This window comes from Salminus brasiliensis, chromosome 8 (genome assembly GCF_030463535.1).
Source record: "Salminus brasiliensis chromosome 8, fSalBra1.hap2, whole genome shotgun sequence".
NCBI classification, from domain to species: Eukaryota; Metazoa; Chordata; class Actinopteri; order Characiformes; family Bryconidae; genus Salminus; species Salminus brasiliensis.
In genome coordinates this window covers 13,168,900-13,185,217 of record NC_132885.1, presented here as the reverse complement: position 1 = coordinate 13,185,217, position 16,318 = coordinate 13,168,900, and the positions used below count along the sequence as shown (strand labels likewise).

At 43.1% G+C, this 16,318-nt stretch overlaps 1 protein-coding gene across 1 annotated transcript; it reads left to right on the top strand.

Annotated features, from left to right (window-relative positions):
• Positions 1 to 4,282: 4,282 nt before the first annotated feature.
• LOC140560583 (uncharacterized) lies at positions 4,283 to 16,187 on the top strand. Its single transcript, XM_072685077.1, has 7 exons — positions 4,283 to 5,029; positions 10,365 to 10,586; positions 11,507 to 11,677; positions 11,878 to 12,009; positions 12,216 to 12,385; positions 13,846 to 14,082; positions 14,592 to 16,187. The coding sequence occupies exons 1-7, from the start codon at positions 4,576 to 4,578 to the stop codon at positions 14,781 to 14,783; spliced, it is 1,578 nt and encodes a 525-aa protein (XP_072541178.1). The 5' UTR covers positions 4,283 to 4,575; the 3' UTR covers positions 14,784 to 16,187.
• The last annotated feature ends 131 nt before the right edge of the window (positions 16,188 to 16,318 follow it).

The following is a 16,318-nucleotide window of genomic DNA, read 5'->3' as shown; positions in this document are numbered from 1 at the left end:
CACCCTTTATTTCAGGGCACCATAATGTTTAGGAAATTTGGCCTCACAGGTGTTTATGATTACTCAGGTGAAGTGTGTTTCACTGCATCATGAGTGCAGGCATAATATACTATACTGATATATACTACTATAATATAATATACTAAACACATTTGGAGTCTGTTGTTGCCACTGTTCAACGTGAGGATAAGGGATGTGCCAATAGAACTCAAATAAGTCAGACTGACAAACAAGAATAAAAGCATTAGGTCACACCTTTGGATTGCCTAAACCAACTGTGGGATTATCACTAAGAGGGAAAAAAATGCATGGATGAGCTCATTAATCCCAAAGGGATTAGTAGGCCTGCACTGCTGATGGCAGAAGAATCCTCACTAATCTTCAGAAAAATCCTAAACTGTCTGTCCGACAGACCAGGATCAGTTTTCAGGAGTCAGGTGTGTATTTGTCAGAGACTACAATGTGCAGGAGACTTCGGGAACAGAAATACAGAATACTGGAAAAAGGTCCGGTGGACAGATGAGACAAAGCATACCACCTCATGGTGGTGGGGTGTCACGGCTTGGGCATGTAAGGTTGCCACAGTTACTGGTGCATGCATTTTTATTGATGACGTAATTACTGAAGGCAGAAGCACAATGAATCCTGAGGTTTACAGGAACATCTTATCTGCTCAAGTTTCAGTAAACTCATCGGGTGGATCTTCATCCTACAGCAAGATAATGATCCCAAACATACTGCTAAGACAACACAGGTGTTTTTCAAAGGAACAAAAAAGTGACTGTTTTTGCCAGTGAACTGTTTTAAACTGAGCATGTGTTCTTTATGCTGAAGAGAAAACTCAAGGGAACAAGGCCAAACAAAAAGCAAACAAAAGCAGAGGATCAAATCAAATGTATTTGTATGGCAATATTGTTTTATATATAGTTTTTACAACTTATGTTGCTTATGGTGCAATAGAGGCTTGGAAAAGCATCGCAAGAGAAAATACTCAGCACCCAGTGATGTCTATGAATCACAGATTTCAGGCAGTCACTGCATGTAAGAGATATGGTATTAAATATGGTAAGGTACCAAACATGCCTGCTTTAATGTACCTATTATTGCTATATCCCAAACATTATGGCCTACTGTAATGAATGGGGCTGTGTACAAAAATTGTAATTTCAACACAGCGCAACTTAAAGTCTTTACTTATAAATCAGGTTTGATTTGAAATGTTAAATTGTGGACCAGAGGGGCATGTAAAGGAAAAATGTGTCTTTGTCCCTCACATTGTATCATACCTGTATACCACACTCTTCTAGGCCTGTATAGATTTGTGTCATTAAATTAAATGTGAAAGACAATTAACCAGAAAGCATAAAAATCACAATGGTGTGTTTTCAATTAACATGGGACACTAAGTGGGAAGGATTACATTTCACCTGCTGTACCGCTGTGGTTACCACTGCAATGGAAAAATATAAGTACCCAGATGGGTGCACAACGTCTAACTGGGTCAGGGTTAAAGGCAGCATATCAAAAACTGGTCTGGAAGGATATACAGACAAAATGTACAGGATATGTAATATAATTACAAATATACATAAGGCTAAAAAGCTTATGAGGAAACTTCCTTAAGTTGTACAGAACCTACATCTCTACAGTCCTCGAGTCTTTCTCCAAAACACACTTCTTGGTAGCACTGGTACAAAATTGCCTACCAAAGTAGGCTACAGCTTGTCATAAGGACAAAACGTATAGTATATATGCTCTACTGTTGTTCATACATAACTTGCTACAAGGTAAATAGCACGAAGACATATCACCCGACCTGACTCCGGGATCGAGTGATATGCCTTCCCCTTGTTACCTCAGATTGTGTTACTTAATTATGCTTTATCCTCTCTTCTGAGTTGGCATCAGTGCACTCATGCAGGGAGAATCCTATTACAAATTGCTGAAACTTAGCTTCTTATTATGTAATTAGCAATCAAGAATCATAATCAACACATTCTCCAACAACAGGGATGATTAGGCCTGTATTAAGGCTGTGCCTTTTCATATACAATGCCTACATTTCCAGTTTTTTGGGGAGCTATTTTTCTCTGGAGGTCCAATTCTAATGTTTATTTGAATTGATGTACCAAAGACAGTTGTGATTTTTTCATCTCTTTTTATCCATTAGACACAAACCTGCTAAAAGAAATAGACCAAAAGTAAAGACTAAAAGTAAAGCTGTTAAAGTTACTGTGCTTTTAAGACTGACAGAGTGTTCATCACTGACAACTGTTCTGATTGTATGACTGATTGACTGTGGAAAACATGGATATCGTGGTTACATTCCCTCCTGTTCTATAGAAATTACGTCTGAATTGTCCAACCAGAGACCAGAGGTGGAGCCAGACTTGCCTTTTTTAATTGGTAGGCCTGCCCCCTTTTCACAGACCAAGCATGTCTCAGACCACCTTCACTGAGCTTCACAAAGCAGAAGCAGGGTGGATTTTTCCCCTGGATACTCAGGTTGTCCAGTAAGTGTAATGTTTCAACAGTAAAACTGCAGCTCACATAACTCAGCTACTCCATGCTATAAACAGGAAGAGTGTGATGTAGGAGAAGTCTTTTTGAGCCAAGACCGTCAGCCACTTCATTCCTAAGTGTTATTCCATTTTAAAAATCTTGGGGGGGAGATCAAATGGAGATCAAAGATTTTTCATACAAACATTTGGGGAAGGACGGAGCAAGCAGAGGTGATCAAACTGTGATTGCTTTTTTGCATTTTTGAGAGACATTGTGTTCTTAATATTTTCTACTGTCATATGACCTGTGGTATAACCTGTAATGTGCCTCATTCTAAAAACAGCCACTCCTTATAACTTCAGCATGAATGGGCGGGGCTAAATGGCTGTAGGCTGAATATGTGGACATCACAAAAACAATGAACTCAAAACAGACTTTTTGCATTTTGGTGTGAATAATATATTTTTAAGACAATACTTACATACTCTTTTACTTAAAAATATACTGGCTCTGCTTCCCAAGGCAATGATGTGCATATTTGACTTGATTGAACTGAAAAATTATTACAGCTTAATTTACTGAGCAGTAAAAAATAGAGAACTCTTAAACAGGGAGCAATGACAGCCAGGGGCAAGTACTTCTCAGTCAGGGATGGGGCCTTTCTCATCCATGCAGTCAGGGAGTTGACCAAAAGAGCATCAGTGAGGGTCATCATGTTCTGATGTTTGATGATTAGTTTTGTATCCCAAACATCACACCAACTTGTCCCAAAGGCATCGAATAGACCTCCATCACGTCCCATTCTGTAGGCAATGCTTTTCTCTGGAGGTTAAACCAGCTGTGGGTGCGCAGTGGAACACGTGTCAGCCCTGGGTGCACCGTGAAGTAGTGTTTGATGCGTAAATGCCTCCAGGATTACAACCTGATGGGGTATAAATCCTCATAAAATACTTCCCTTACAACATTTACTATAAATTAAACCCGAAAAGCCAGAAAGGCTACACAAAGCTATCAGCACAATGCCGCTCTAAGGAAGCACACGTGTACACTACTGGGTTATGGTGAATGCTTGTTCTTGTTTTTAACAAGAAGAGCAATAATATACTTTAAAACGACAGAGAATAAACCTTTAAAGCTTCAGTAAACGCTGTTTTCGACCACAAGCTAACTTCAACCAGCCAGGCCACACGAGTGAGGGCAGACGCGCCACTACCTGCATCCACATTATCCCTGCGCCCTCTACTGGCGGAGATGAGTAAACATCAGTGCTTAGGTCGAACCAAGACTTTCTCCAATTTCATAAGCATCAATAAATAAATTAAATAATAAATAAAATAAAGTAATTCTGTATAACACATCTTTTCTGTATAATAAGGCTGTTTAACATGGCTATGTTATCTCAGTAACAGTTGCCTGTGATTATATGCTCATTGATGCTAACCTGCAACATTTATATGCGATATATGAAGAAATATAACCCTATAATGTGCCATAGTTTCATATGTGATTTCTTTCACGCGAAAAAAAATATCTAGAGAATATGATATTGCGTTTAACAAGCGCGCACGCGCACACCTGCACAGCAACAGTGCCTTTATTTGAAGGGAAATGAACAGCAATGGTACAAATGCACCATTTGCACCATTGCACCAATTTTCACTTTTGCACCAATGTGTTTAAGAGCAGTCCTGTAATTGAACCTGCAGGAGAACACTCATGCATCTGGATGTGGAGCCTGCTAAGTGAGCTGCTGTCTGCTCGCAGTGTGTGATGGGCTGTGAGTGGCAGGTAGGTCCCCTCTCTCCCTCTCTCACTCCCCCACCCTCGCCACCTCCCTCCTTCCCCTGTTTACCGGCACGCCAGCGCCTGTGGGATGGAGTTACAGTTGTAGACCACTTTCCATCTGGATGCTGCCGCGAGCTCTTTCATGTCCCGTCTAATGAAGAGGGTCATGCATCCTCCCAGCCCGACGAGCGTCCACTCCAGCTTTGGTGAGTTTTAAAGCCAGCAGGCTGATCCAAACAGGCGAGAGAGCTGGGCGTTTAGTGACCACTCCACCGTCTCTCAGAAAGTATGAAGTTGCGCCCCGCGTGCGTTTCCCTGCTGGTCTTCGCGCTGCTGGCCGGGCAGCACTGCGGGTCCCGAGTCCGGATGACCCGGCTGGACCGCTGGGTGAAGGCTGCCTTCCAATACGTGAAGCTGAGCCTGTGCCGCCGGGTCAGCCTGCCGGACGGTGAGTGCTCCAGACTGGCCCACCTTCGCCTGTCCGGCGTGGTGGTCTACGTGTCCGAGTTGAGCCCGGGCAAAGTGCTGGCCATCCTTCCGGACTCCCAATCGACCGTGACACCGGCAACGGCGGACGAGCCCGGGGCCAACCGGGAGCTGTTCCCCGGAGCCAGCGCGCACGACGCCGTGCTCGTGCTGGACCCCAGTCCTGAGGAAAGCTTCGGACACCCCGTGGTGCTCTTCTACGTGGACTTTAACGTGACGAAGAAGAAATGCGGCCACATGGACGGGATTTATTTGGGTGAGTGGGACGTGAAGGGTGCACCTTTAGCCAGCTGGTTTTAAAGAAGGTTAAAAGTTATTCAAATTAAGTTAAGAAAAACATTTCATAAAAACTATGATTAAAACACACCCAATCCTCAGCTTTTAAGGGTTCTTTAGTCAACGGTTCCATATAGATCTGTCAGAAACTCAGAAAGCCTTTGGAAAGGTTCTTCACTATGGAGAGCATGTATTTTTTTTTAACAAAACCTTATACAGGGTTCCACTATTCCTACAAGCCAAAGAACTCTCTTTAGGTACTATATAGGACTCTTTCAGCAGAGAGAGAGAGAGAGTAGCAGCTGTTCCACCTACAGTACATTACTGATCTCCCAGTGGACAGTCAACAGCCTGAGCACATGAACGGGCTTATTGAGAGAAGTGGACTATGGATGCACTCTTCACTTTCAGACTATTCTGTAACTGTGAGATGCCATAAAGCTTCTTTGCACATCAGTAGAATCGCTTTAAAACCTTACAGTGAATTTCAGTAGTTTTCTATGCTTCTTTAAAGCACCAGGTTTGTACATAAAATGTGAGTGTGAAAAACCTTCTGAAGCTTCTGAAGAAACTTCCAGATAATGTAAAGGCTTAACCTGTAATTTGGTACAGACCAATAACCAGGATCTTTGAACACATCTTCAACACTCCTAGATCCCAAACATGGTTCTATAGGAAACCAAAAGAGGTTGGTGTGGTTGGTGTGGCGCAACAGATAAAACCACTAGCTGCCAGTGCGCTATTACACCATGTGGGAGACCAGGGTTCGATTCCCAGTCTGGGTGACTGTGGGTGCTGCGTTATACCAATAAGAGTCCCTGGGCAAGACTCTTAACACTACAGTGGCCCGCCTCTGTAATATGAGTAACCTTGTAAGTCGCTCTGAAAAAGAGCGTCAGCTAAATGCCATAAATGTAAATGCGTAGAGAAGAGAACCCTTTGTAGTATCGTTTGAAGAGAAATTTTATACATTTATTATTCACTTTCGTTTGGAATAATTTAAGCATTAAATGTTTGAGGAAGGAGACAAAAATGACATAACTCCTCTTTATATTTCACCAGCAATGTGTTTTACAGCACATTGAGTGGACGTGACACAACCATTTGTTGTAAAGGTGTTTATTAGACTGTACACCCTCTACACCAAAGTCTTGGAGGGTGCAGTGTTGTGGTGTCCCGACTCAGCTCATCTGTTAAGTGCCAGGTTTACTGGGTGTGTTTGAGCAGATGAATCACCAGACTTTGCTGGACACTGGCTCTCCAGGACCAGAGCAAACCTTCCACTACTTTAGTCAGAACTTGGTCATTAGAATTGGTCAATACATGAGGTAAAGAACAGGTGAAGAGATTTACCTCACTGGACAAACTGAATAATACGGTTTCCATCAAGTCCATCACTTATATACTTTTGCCCTTTCCCCAAAGGCAAAATTTGACTTTCTGACACAGCCTACATGCTTATGTATCAAATTGTTATGGTTCACGCCTAAACCTTGTATCTCTAAGTTTGAAGTTAAATCTGGCAGTTGTTCTTTCCAAGTGTGACCCTCCAAGACACTGCTCTCTTAAAAATAATGGTGCTTCAAAGGGTTCTATGAGTGATACCACAGAAGAACCACTTTTGGCTTCATGACAAACTATTTTGTAAGAGATTTGTGAAGAGCCTTTAAACTTGTGAAGAACCTTCACATCATATGAGGGTTCTTTGAAATATATCAAAGGTTCTTCCCCCTCACACAGGTTCTTAAAAATTTCAGAAAGGTTCTCTCACTCATCTCTTGTACAAAATGGTTCTTTAAGGAAAGTGGTTCTTTAAAGGCATGCAGCGAAGTCCACTTTGACTCTGGCCTTCACGTTTACCCCTCCAAGACACTTTCTTAGTCACAGCCTACGTGCTTATGTATCATATTGTTATGGTTCACACAAAAACCTTGTATCTCTATGTTTGTTAAGTTCTTTACATTGTGTCCAAATTTCATGATGAATGGACCAATAGAAATGCTCCAAAAACACTAAGACCTAAGCATTTTTTTCCTTCTTCTGTAAAGTTGGCATTTTGGACAAGGTTTTTCCACGATGGCGAAGATATGCTCCCTGGTGCATACCTTTGAAATCATTTGAGCCACAGCAGTTTTACATTTCGCTTAAACTGAAAGTGACTTTTCTATATTCTGACACTTACAGAAGACCAATATCAATAACCCGATGTGCATCAATAGTCTGACTTGATCCCTTCAGCTTGTACTTCTTTACAGTGTGGTCATGATGCTTATAGGAGAGAGCCGCCCTGCCGTATTACTGACAGTGTGTACGCAAGTCTGTGCGTGTGTGCAGCCTGGGTGGATGTGAGGGAGCGTGTGAGAAAGATAGTGAATACACTCTACTCCTGGAGCAGCTCTCTGAGGAGCAGTCAGGCCACGGCCCCCCACCGGTAGAGTGGAGGGCAGATGCAGCACAGAGCCAAGAGAGAGTCATGCAATCGGAAGAAGAGGTGTCAATTATTCATCCTGAGTGTGTATTCTGTCCTTTGCACCTGGTTCAGTACACAACTCTCCATACTTAGCTCCCACCCCTGCAGCGAAGTCAACTTTAATTCAGAGCTTCCAAGTTTGACCCCCCAAGACACTGCTCTCTTAAAAATAATGAGTGATACCACAGAAGAACCACTTTTGGCTCCATAACAAACTATTTTGTAAGAGATTTGTGAAGAGCCTTTAAACTGGTGAAGAACCTTCACATCATATGAGGGTTCTTTGAAACATATCAAAGGTTCTTCACCCTCACACAGGTTCTTAGAAATTTCAGAAAGGTTCTCTCACTCATCTCTTGTACAAAATGGTTCTTTAAGGAACCAAAAGTGGTTATTTTATGGCATGCAGCGAAGTCCACTTTGATTCTGGCCTTCATGTTTACCCCTCCAAGACACTTTCTTAGAAATGATGGTGCTTCTATGAGTGATACCACAGAAGAACCACTTATGGTTCTTAAATTGATAACCAAAAGGGGTTCTTCTGTTGCATCGCTCAAAGAACCATTTGAAGCAGAGTGTAGACACCATGCATGTTTCTGAAATCAGACAAATACAAATATTTTAATAAAGCAACTTTATAAACTCATCTCTGAGGTCAGCTGCCTTGATTCGTTGATCCACAGCCATACCTCACAAGTCGTTTATTACCTCGGGTGCTCTGTAATTCCCTGTTTTCAGTAAAGATTCCTGAGAGCAGGAAATAAAAGCAATCGTGGGAAATCTAATAATTGCTAAGCAAGTCAGAAATGATCAAGGAAAAGAGAGAGAGGCTCAAGTATAAGCTCTGGGACGGAAAAGCAGATTATCTGGCTAGCATCTCTTTCACCGTAGCCTAAATCTGGAAACATTTTTGGGTTTGAATCTGCCCAAGCTTGACCATCTAAGCTGGAGATGTGGGGAGAGAAGGAAGAAGACAGCAGTTTGTTTTGACCACACTTGAAATCCTCCCAGGTCCCTTTGTGTGACTGTAATGGAAGCAGGGAAAATAAGTGGCCACAGAAAGAGAGAGAGAGACAGTGAGAGGGAACAAGAGACATTAATGCATTTGATGCTGCATCGGCAAGCCAAGGAAACATTTAATTGTGGCAGGAGCAATTTTACTAGTTATATGGAATTACGTTAAATAGATTTATAATGGTTTCTGATTAGTTAATCTCACAATGCTGCCTGGTCCAAAATCCCTCAGCCTGGGTTACCTGAAATAGATGCAGGCTGCTTGGCGGCAGTAGCCCTGCAATCTTCTCTAAACTACTGTGTGTCTGGTAATGGTCCAGAACAAGAACAGGATAAATGGTATACTTACAGCAGACTGCGAAGGCACCACATTCTTAAAAATAAAGACATAAAGCTTCCTAAGCAATTTTTGTTCTATTTGGTGTAAACATGTTATATGTGGAGGTTCCTTCTTTATAAAGTAAGAAATTGTAACTATATTAAAAAAAACTTTTATTGTTAAAAGGTTCTTCAGGGAACCAAAACTTTGGTGGAATCACTTGTTTTGGAAAGACTTGTTCACTGATAATGGTTTTGAGCTGGAGGTGAGATTAATATAACAGAAATCTGTGTCACAGATAAAGATTTTGGGTGACAGCCATCCATTTTGTTGCAACATAAGCCTCGTAGTATTAGAGAAAAAAACTTCGGACACCAAAGCAAGAGAAAACCGAATAAATTTGATCGATCACCCATAACATTTACATCACTGACAGGTGAAGTGAAAGCCAATAAACAGTCCTTACCTCACAACCTACAGAAAAGGATCTGACACCTTCAGAGGTTTGTGGAGTCCATGCCACAAATGGTCAGATCTATTGTGACAGCACAAGGGGGACCTACTCAATATAAGGCAGGTAGTATTAATATTATGGCTGAGCGGTGTGTGTTTCTCAGGATAATACAGCTTTAGATATATTAGATATTTTTGGGTTGCCTTGCATGCACGGCTTGTGTAAGGCCTATTATATTAAGTAGATCTGCACAATATTGGAAAAAATAGACATTGCGATACTTTGTTGTTCTGCGATATATATACATATATATATATATATATATATATATATAGTGATACAAAAACAAATACATGAATTTTCACCTGGTTTCTCCAGACATCAATGATCCAACACGTGACACTAATAATGCTCCCTGTGTGGGATTTAATTGACCTTATCTGACATTGCACATGCACACACTACGATGACGATGCTGAAACAATATATGGTGTGCTTCTATTTTAAAAGCTTTACATTGTTTCTCTGTACTTTAGCTGTAGCCTTTTAACACACGTTTTGACATTTGCATTGACAATTGCTAATATATTTTAATGAAAAATTTTTTCCATTCACTTGTGCAATATTGCCAATATCAATGCCAAGAGTCCTTGGTCTTCCAGATCTCATCTTGACCTTCACAATTCCCTAAAACCGCATGCTGAAAATCCTTAGCTGTCTTCTTATAGCCTTCCCGTACCTTGTGGACATTGATTACTTTCATTTTCAGCTCTTTAGACTGTTGCATGGAGGAGCCCATTTTGATGAATGCTGGTACAGGGCTTAAAAAGAATTTATAAAGCCTAGAAATCTGATTTGCAGACTGCAGTTATTCTTAGACCTTCCTAGGTCTGAGACCTAGGAAACAAAAACAAAAAACTAGGTCTCTGTAAAGGCTGTACCATGTCTGTACCATCTTTGTTGGTGCTACTGTATTATCCATCTGCCATACTAGGAAAATGATAACTGTAATATGCAGATGATTAACTGTAGGCCACTGGCTGATTACTGCTTTGCAGGAGAGGAATGTCTGACGCTGGCCCTAAAAACTCGCTGCCAGAACCAACTAAAGCGAAGACGGAGCCGCAGTGACCGCATGGCCGGGCGAACACGTTTCCGCAGGAGTGGCGTGTCCAGAGTAGGTCGAGTGGAGCGCAGCAGCGGCCTCTGCGAGATCCACTTCTTGCCCCTTGTGGTGGGAGTGGGGGACAGCAACCGTACCCAGCGCCTACGCTGCATGGGTGAGCTAATCACTGAAAGAAATTGGTTTATAGACCAGGTCTGTTTTTTTTTTGGGACTAAATTTTACAAATTCAGAAAACTGGTGCCAGAAGAAGGTTAACTAATTTGTTTGTGACAGAAGTCACCACTTTATCTCATGCGGTCTTTATGTAACACTTGGGCTTAGTTTTAAGCTTAAACTATGTTTTTCTTTCAACTGGGAATCTCCATTAAAAGTGATGTGTAGGTCCAGGACTAGGCTTAATAACGATCCGGGACACCAGACCTTGGATCCAAGTTTGAAATGTTCAGGGTTAATGTGACAGTTTCTTTAGTTTCATTTAGGCAGGTGTGAACAGAAATCACAATCATATGTGGACCAAAAGAACCACACCAGGCCACACTGGGGCCAGTCCCGAACAACCTGGAGCGGTTCGATTGTGGTGAGAACAGAATCTGACCTCGATTCCATCCAACCCAACTATTAAGTGTACTCTGCAGGTTTGAGCTAAATGGCCTCCGTGGGCAAGTATTTGGCTGGTATATTACCTGGAATATATATGCAGAAATATGCGTTGTCCGGGACACAGGACCTTCTTCCTATATTTGCTTTCTTGTTTCCACTCCAGACAGGTCTGACCAATAAGCAGAGAGAACATGGTCACATTTACTAATTCTGATTCAGACCAGGGCAAACTAAATATAGGTGGAAAAAACATCCTAATTTAGATAAGCAGCTAAAGGAAGCATATACCGTCCAAATTAGCATAAAGTCTGAAATCTGAAGCATCAGGCAGTGCCCCGTCTAGTCATGTCATGTTCTAGTCATGTTTGTAATTTGTGACACTGTATGTTACTGTGTGTCACTGTTACCTATAAAACAATATACACAGTCAAGTTTGAGGGTTGTCCATTCATTTGAATGCAATCTCCATTACAGAACACCCAGAGTTCGCCAGATGCCCTCAGCCCTTACCGCTCACCAGGCCAAGTGTGCCCATCTCCAGCTGTGAGCTCAATAAAAACACCCGCCGATGCCACCAGCAACCTCTCGCCACACATCTCTCCTGCCGCCTGTACCAGACCTGTGACCATGCAGTCCTGCTTTCAGGTAAAAAACTGATTCATTGATTTCTAAAGGAATGAATGACGCTTGCTGTGTGTGGACAAGACAGAATATTATCAGATACTTTGCAATCCAAAATTTCTGCCATTCACTTCTTCTTACTGCTTCACCCATGCATTTAAAAACACACAGTAAGGCAGCTTTGCCTAAGCCCTCTCTGTCTCTGCTGTTTGCTTCTCACACAGGTGGCTGGCAGGAGCAGATCACATACCAGCGCCATGTGCAAAACCTGCTGGTCTTCTACCGGATGCTGAGGAACAACGGCTTCCATAAGGATCACATCAAAACGTTCTTTGCTGGAAATGGTCAAGTAGCAGGTAAGAAGTCAAAGCCAAGCTGCACCTAATGTACATGAACCGGGTGTGATAAGAAGTCTACATGATGGAATAGGTACCGAGGGCATTCCAGGACTGTCTAGAGCATAAATGAAGCTTCCATTAACTTTGTCTCAAAGCACAGTCACTGAAACACAGAGTGAACATCTATTCAACCTGTTTCACCGCTATACTGTGTATTCCTGCAGCTAAAGAGGCAGAAGGGATGTACCCAGCCACAGAGAAGGAAATGATCAGGAACCACATCTCCTATATCTGCCGCAAGCAGCACTGCGCAGACTCCCTGGTCCTCTACCTGAACAGCCCAACCCGCAATGATGGAACCATGCTGCTATGGGACCGCAACAACAATGGCATCGTAAGTGCTTAGAACCTCGGATGAATCACCAGCGTTCACAGTCTGGTCACAAAAGGGCATTCCAAAGTAATGAGGGCAGCATTTGTGCCTCGCATACACTGATGGTCCTGTTGAATAACTGCAGCTGTGCGCTACAGTGAATGTTCTGCAGCAGGAAGTCCAAGTAGGAGATCAATAGACAGACCTCAGGAATGCAAGAATGATCATCCCTTATCTTCCAGTTAATGGATTCAATGTGTCCCTTTTATAAATCAACTCAGCCCACCACTTCAAAGTGCCTACTGCCCAATCAAAGAGGCAGCAAGGAAGGCATTTGGTCACAAAAGTCGGGTAAATGCCTCCTTCCGGTCCCCTTTCATCTCTTTATTTATTAGGATGGAAATGGAATGCTTGCCTCTCTTTGCTGTTTGGGGACTTATCTCCTTGTCCTTATATATGGGCTTAGTTCTAGTGATCTCTGGGTGCCTCTGGAAGATGCATCATACGCCTTCCTTTCGAACAATATTATCTTAGTAAGATCTAAGATATTAAGTTTGAAAGGAAGACGGCGAGCTGCTATTGTAAGCCTAAAAGCTTCTTAAAGCATCTCCAGACGTTCTCATCCCAAAGCATAATAGATCTGTCAGTCCTTCACTCCTACAACAACCCCTCTCTTTAATCCATCATTAATAAACTCATTCCACAAAGCAGGAACACATTTCATTATATTCCCTTTAAAGAATACACTCATTTGACCTCAGTGAAATCCCACCTTCTTCTGCTAAAGGTGGTCAGTAATCCTGGCCATATGCTCAGAGCTGGGCAGACGGAAGGGCCCAGACTGCGTGGTAAAGCCCTTCCTTCTGTAACAATAGGCGCAGACTCTCCAGGGACAAAGGCAACAACCTGATCCCCAGACAGGGATGGGAGTGACAAAAGGGGGGGCTTGAGAGACAAGGACCACACAGGCTCAGGACCACCAGACGGTCTGCTCCCCATGAGAAAGCTGCTCCTTTCACCCTAAAAGGCCCTTCATATGGATAGCTTGTTCAATCAACTAATGGCATTTCCACGCAAGCCATAAAGTCGCTCCAAAACCAGTAGGAATCTCGCCTTGCTTTTAGAAGTGTAAAGTGCTCACTTGGATCAAAAATACCAGGGGATGATGTTTTACGCACATTTATACATACTGCTTTTAATCCATGTTAAGAAGGCCACTTGATGGTGGCAACAATGTGCTAGAAGCTGGGGATTAGGATTAGGCATCAAAGCACCAAAAGTTCATCTTCATTGTTAATCTTCTTCATCATATTTGTTGAAATGCAGTAGTATTATTGGATGGACAGACTTTCATTTAAGAGTCACTCAACTAATAATGTCCAGTGGCCACCACATTTGGTTTCACATGGCTGCTCTAAATTAGAATGCAGTAGTTGTCCGGTGCATCTTCAGTTCAAACACATCAAAATTTCTCCATCTAGGCGGACCTGAAGGAGCGCTACACAGTGGGGGAGCTGCTGGCTGACCTGGCAGGCTGCAGGGCCAGTCGAGTGCTGCTCTTTGTGGAGCAGAGCTACACTTCCGTTCTCAGTAAGAGACTGAGGAGCTCCCTCAAACACCTCAACGTGGTGCTGCTCAACGGCCTGCCCTGGGTGGACACAGCTCAGTTCTGGGCCTCTCTGCCTCCATCCCACTGCCTCATAGACCACCTCAGTAAGGTATGGGGGAATCCTGAAATGGACAACACTCTTAAAAACACAGTTTCCGAAATGGTTCTTGACTTGAATGTATGGATCTCAGAAAATCCTTCAATTGGTGCAGATTCTTTACACCATGTGAAGCTTACAATGATCAGCCATAACATTATATCCACTGGTCTGTGACGTGCCAAACATTGCGGTATCTGTCAATGGGCTGGATATATTAGGCAGCAAGTAACAAGTCAGGCCCTACCTCACACATTCCAGGACTTTAGGGATCTGTTGGTGGTCAGATCTGTGGTGGTGGCACAGGGGGACCTATTCAATTTTAGGCAGGTGGTGCTAATGTTATGGCTGATTGGTGTATACTCAATCAATTAGTATCATGCTTAAATCATGACACACTTGCTTAAACCACATTAAATTAAGTAATCTCACATAGACTTGATTATGTACTTTCAGACACTGTCCGCAACATTAGTCTATATGTATTCATTTCCCCATGTTGGCTTTCTGTCCTCTACCAGAGTGCCGTGTTGCCTCGCATTGGAGATGGTGCAGCGAGCCTGCTGAACGTGACCCTGGCTGGGGCTCCCTGTAACTCCACGCCTCCTCTTACTGAGGCCGAGATGAGGAAGGAGTATATGGGCTGCCAGAACCTGCCCACAGCCCTGTGGCACCAGGGCCGGCGCAAGCCTGATGACAGCGAGAGGAACTGAGAGAGCGTGCAAGAAAGAGAGAGAGATGACGCTGCTTCTACTAGCACACCCTCCCCCTCATCCAGCACTCCATCACCAAGATCTCAGATGCGCAATGGAGAATCCAGAACGCCAAACATGGCTTAGCTCCTCAGTTTGGCTCCTCTTTATGTTCATGTTTAATCCTAGTTTCTTTAGGACATTTGCTTTAGAAGGCGAGAATACAAACGGACAGTCGTATAAATTATTGTTGCTCATGTACAATTCGAACCATCGTTTAACCGTATCCAGAGCATCCAGTGGACGAAGACAAAAAAAGGCCAGTATGGGCACTGAGGGAGTGAGGGAGGACGAGGAGGCTGCGGGAACTGAAGAGAGAAATAAGAGAAAGTGTATGATGTCCTCACTCTGAACTCCAGCTCTCCCTGCTATGCACTCTGCAGCAGGCCCGTTGCTCCTGCCTTTTTCTCTACCCGCCGGGGGGGTTCAGCGGGCGGGCAGCGCTGCTCTCCAGCCGGAGCGTCCTTCCGCGGGTCAGCGCGCAGGCCACGGCTGGAGATGAACAATGGTGACAACGCCACTCTGCCGCACACCTCATGCCTACTTTAACATTTCAGGACAAATCTACATTTCCTTCACAGACGGCCTGACGGAGCGGAGGCCGGCCATGATTTAGTCATGAGAGCTATTCCTTCGGCGGGCCCCATCCCCGATGCTGCCCCTTGCAAGGCCACTTTAGAGCTCTCTCCTACACTTACAGGCTCTTGCTAACCACTCTGCAACCAGCATGCCCTCAAACCCCTCGCCCACGTCAGCAGCGCTGGCCTACAGGAAAGAGAGAGAGAGAGAGCAGGAACTACGAGAGAATACAGAGCTGTCCCACTGGTCTCTGCTGGGATTTAAGTACGAACTCTCAAAAATTTATCAAGGCCAGTGCAGGTTTAAAGAAGTAAACAGCAAAGTGGGCATCTCTACATCACAGAAGCACCTCCCCCCACAGCCATGTGAGACTTTATAGTCCAGACGAAGTCTATTGCTGTGCTATATAAAGAAAGGACATTGTGAGGGTGGGGGGCAGTCACTGCTGACTTTCACATGCCTTCCTTCCCTTTTCTCTTGTACAAATTCTCATTCCCATTAAATCAAGTTCTCATTGCATTTTAGTAGGAAAACATAGTTTAACAGACATATATATATAAAGCTTCAACGTCAGTCAATGGATACTGTTTTTGTATAGACAAGAAATGTGTTTCATTCTGTAAATATCTGTCATGTTCTGCTAAACAAATGATGTCAAGATGATGTCAGGTAATGTCGAGTCAGAGGATCATAAATGTCCTCATTGCTGTTGTTTGTTAAACCATAGTGTGTGTGAACTGATGTAAATACTCAAAATAAATTAACTTTTGTACATAGCTAGGGTTGTATTTATTATGAGGGAGTTGTTTTTTGGAAAGTAAAGTTTTATTTTAGGGCTTCTTCACATTTAACAACTCATTGACAAAAGGTGGTTCTTTAAAAGAACCCTTCATTAAAAGAATCTTCAGTGGTTCTTC

Bases quoted from the DNA above. Each gene is read 5' to 3' on its own strand.
- LOC140560583 (XM_072685077.1), top strand. From the start codon at position 4,576: ATGAAGTTGCGCCCCGCGTGCGTTTCCCTGCTGGTCTTCGCGCTGCTG. The intron at 5,030-10,364 runs GTGAGTGGGACG...ACTGCTTTGCAG, and splicing joins CATGGACGGGATTTATTTGG to GAGAGGAATGTCTGACGCTG. The intron at 12,010-12,215 runs GTAAGAAGTCAA...GTATTCCTGCAG, and splicing joins TGGAAATGGTCAAGTAGCAG to CTAAAGAGGCAGAAGGGATG.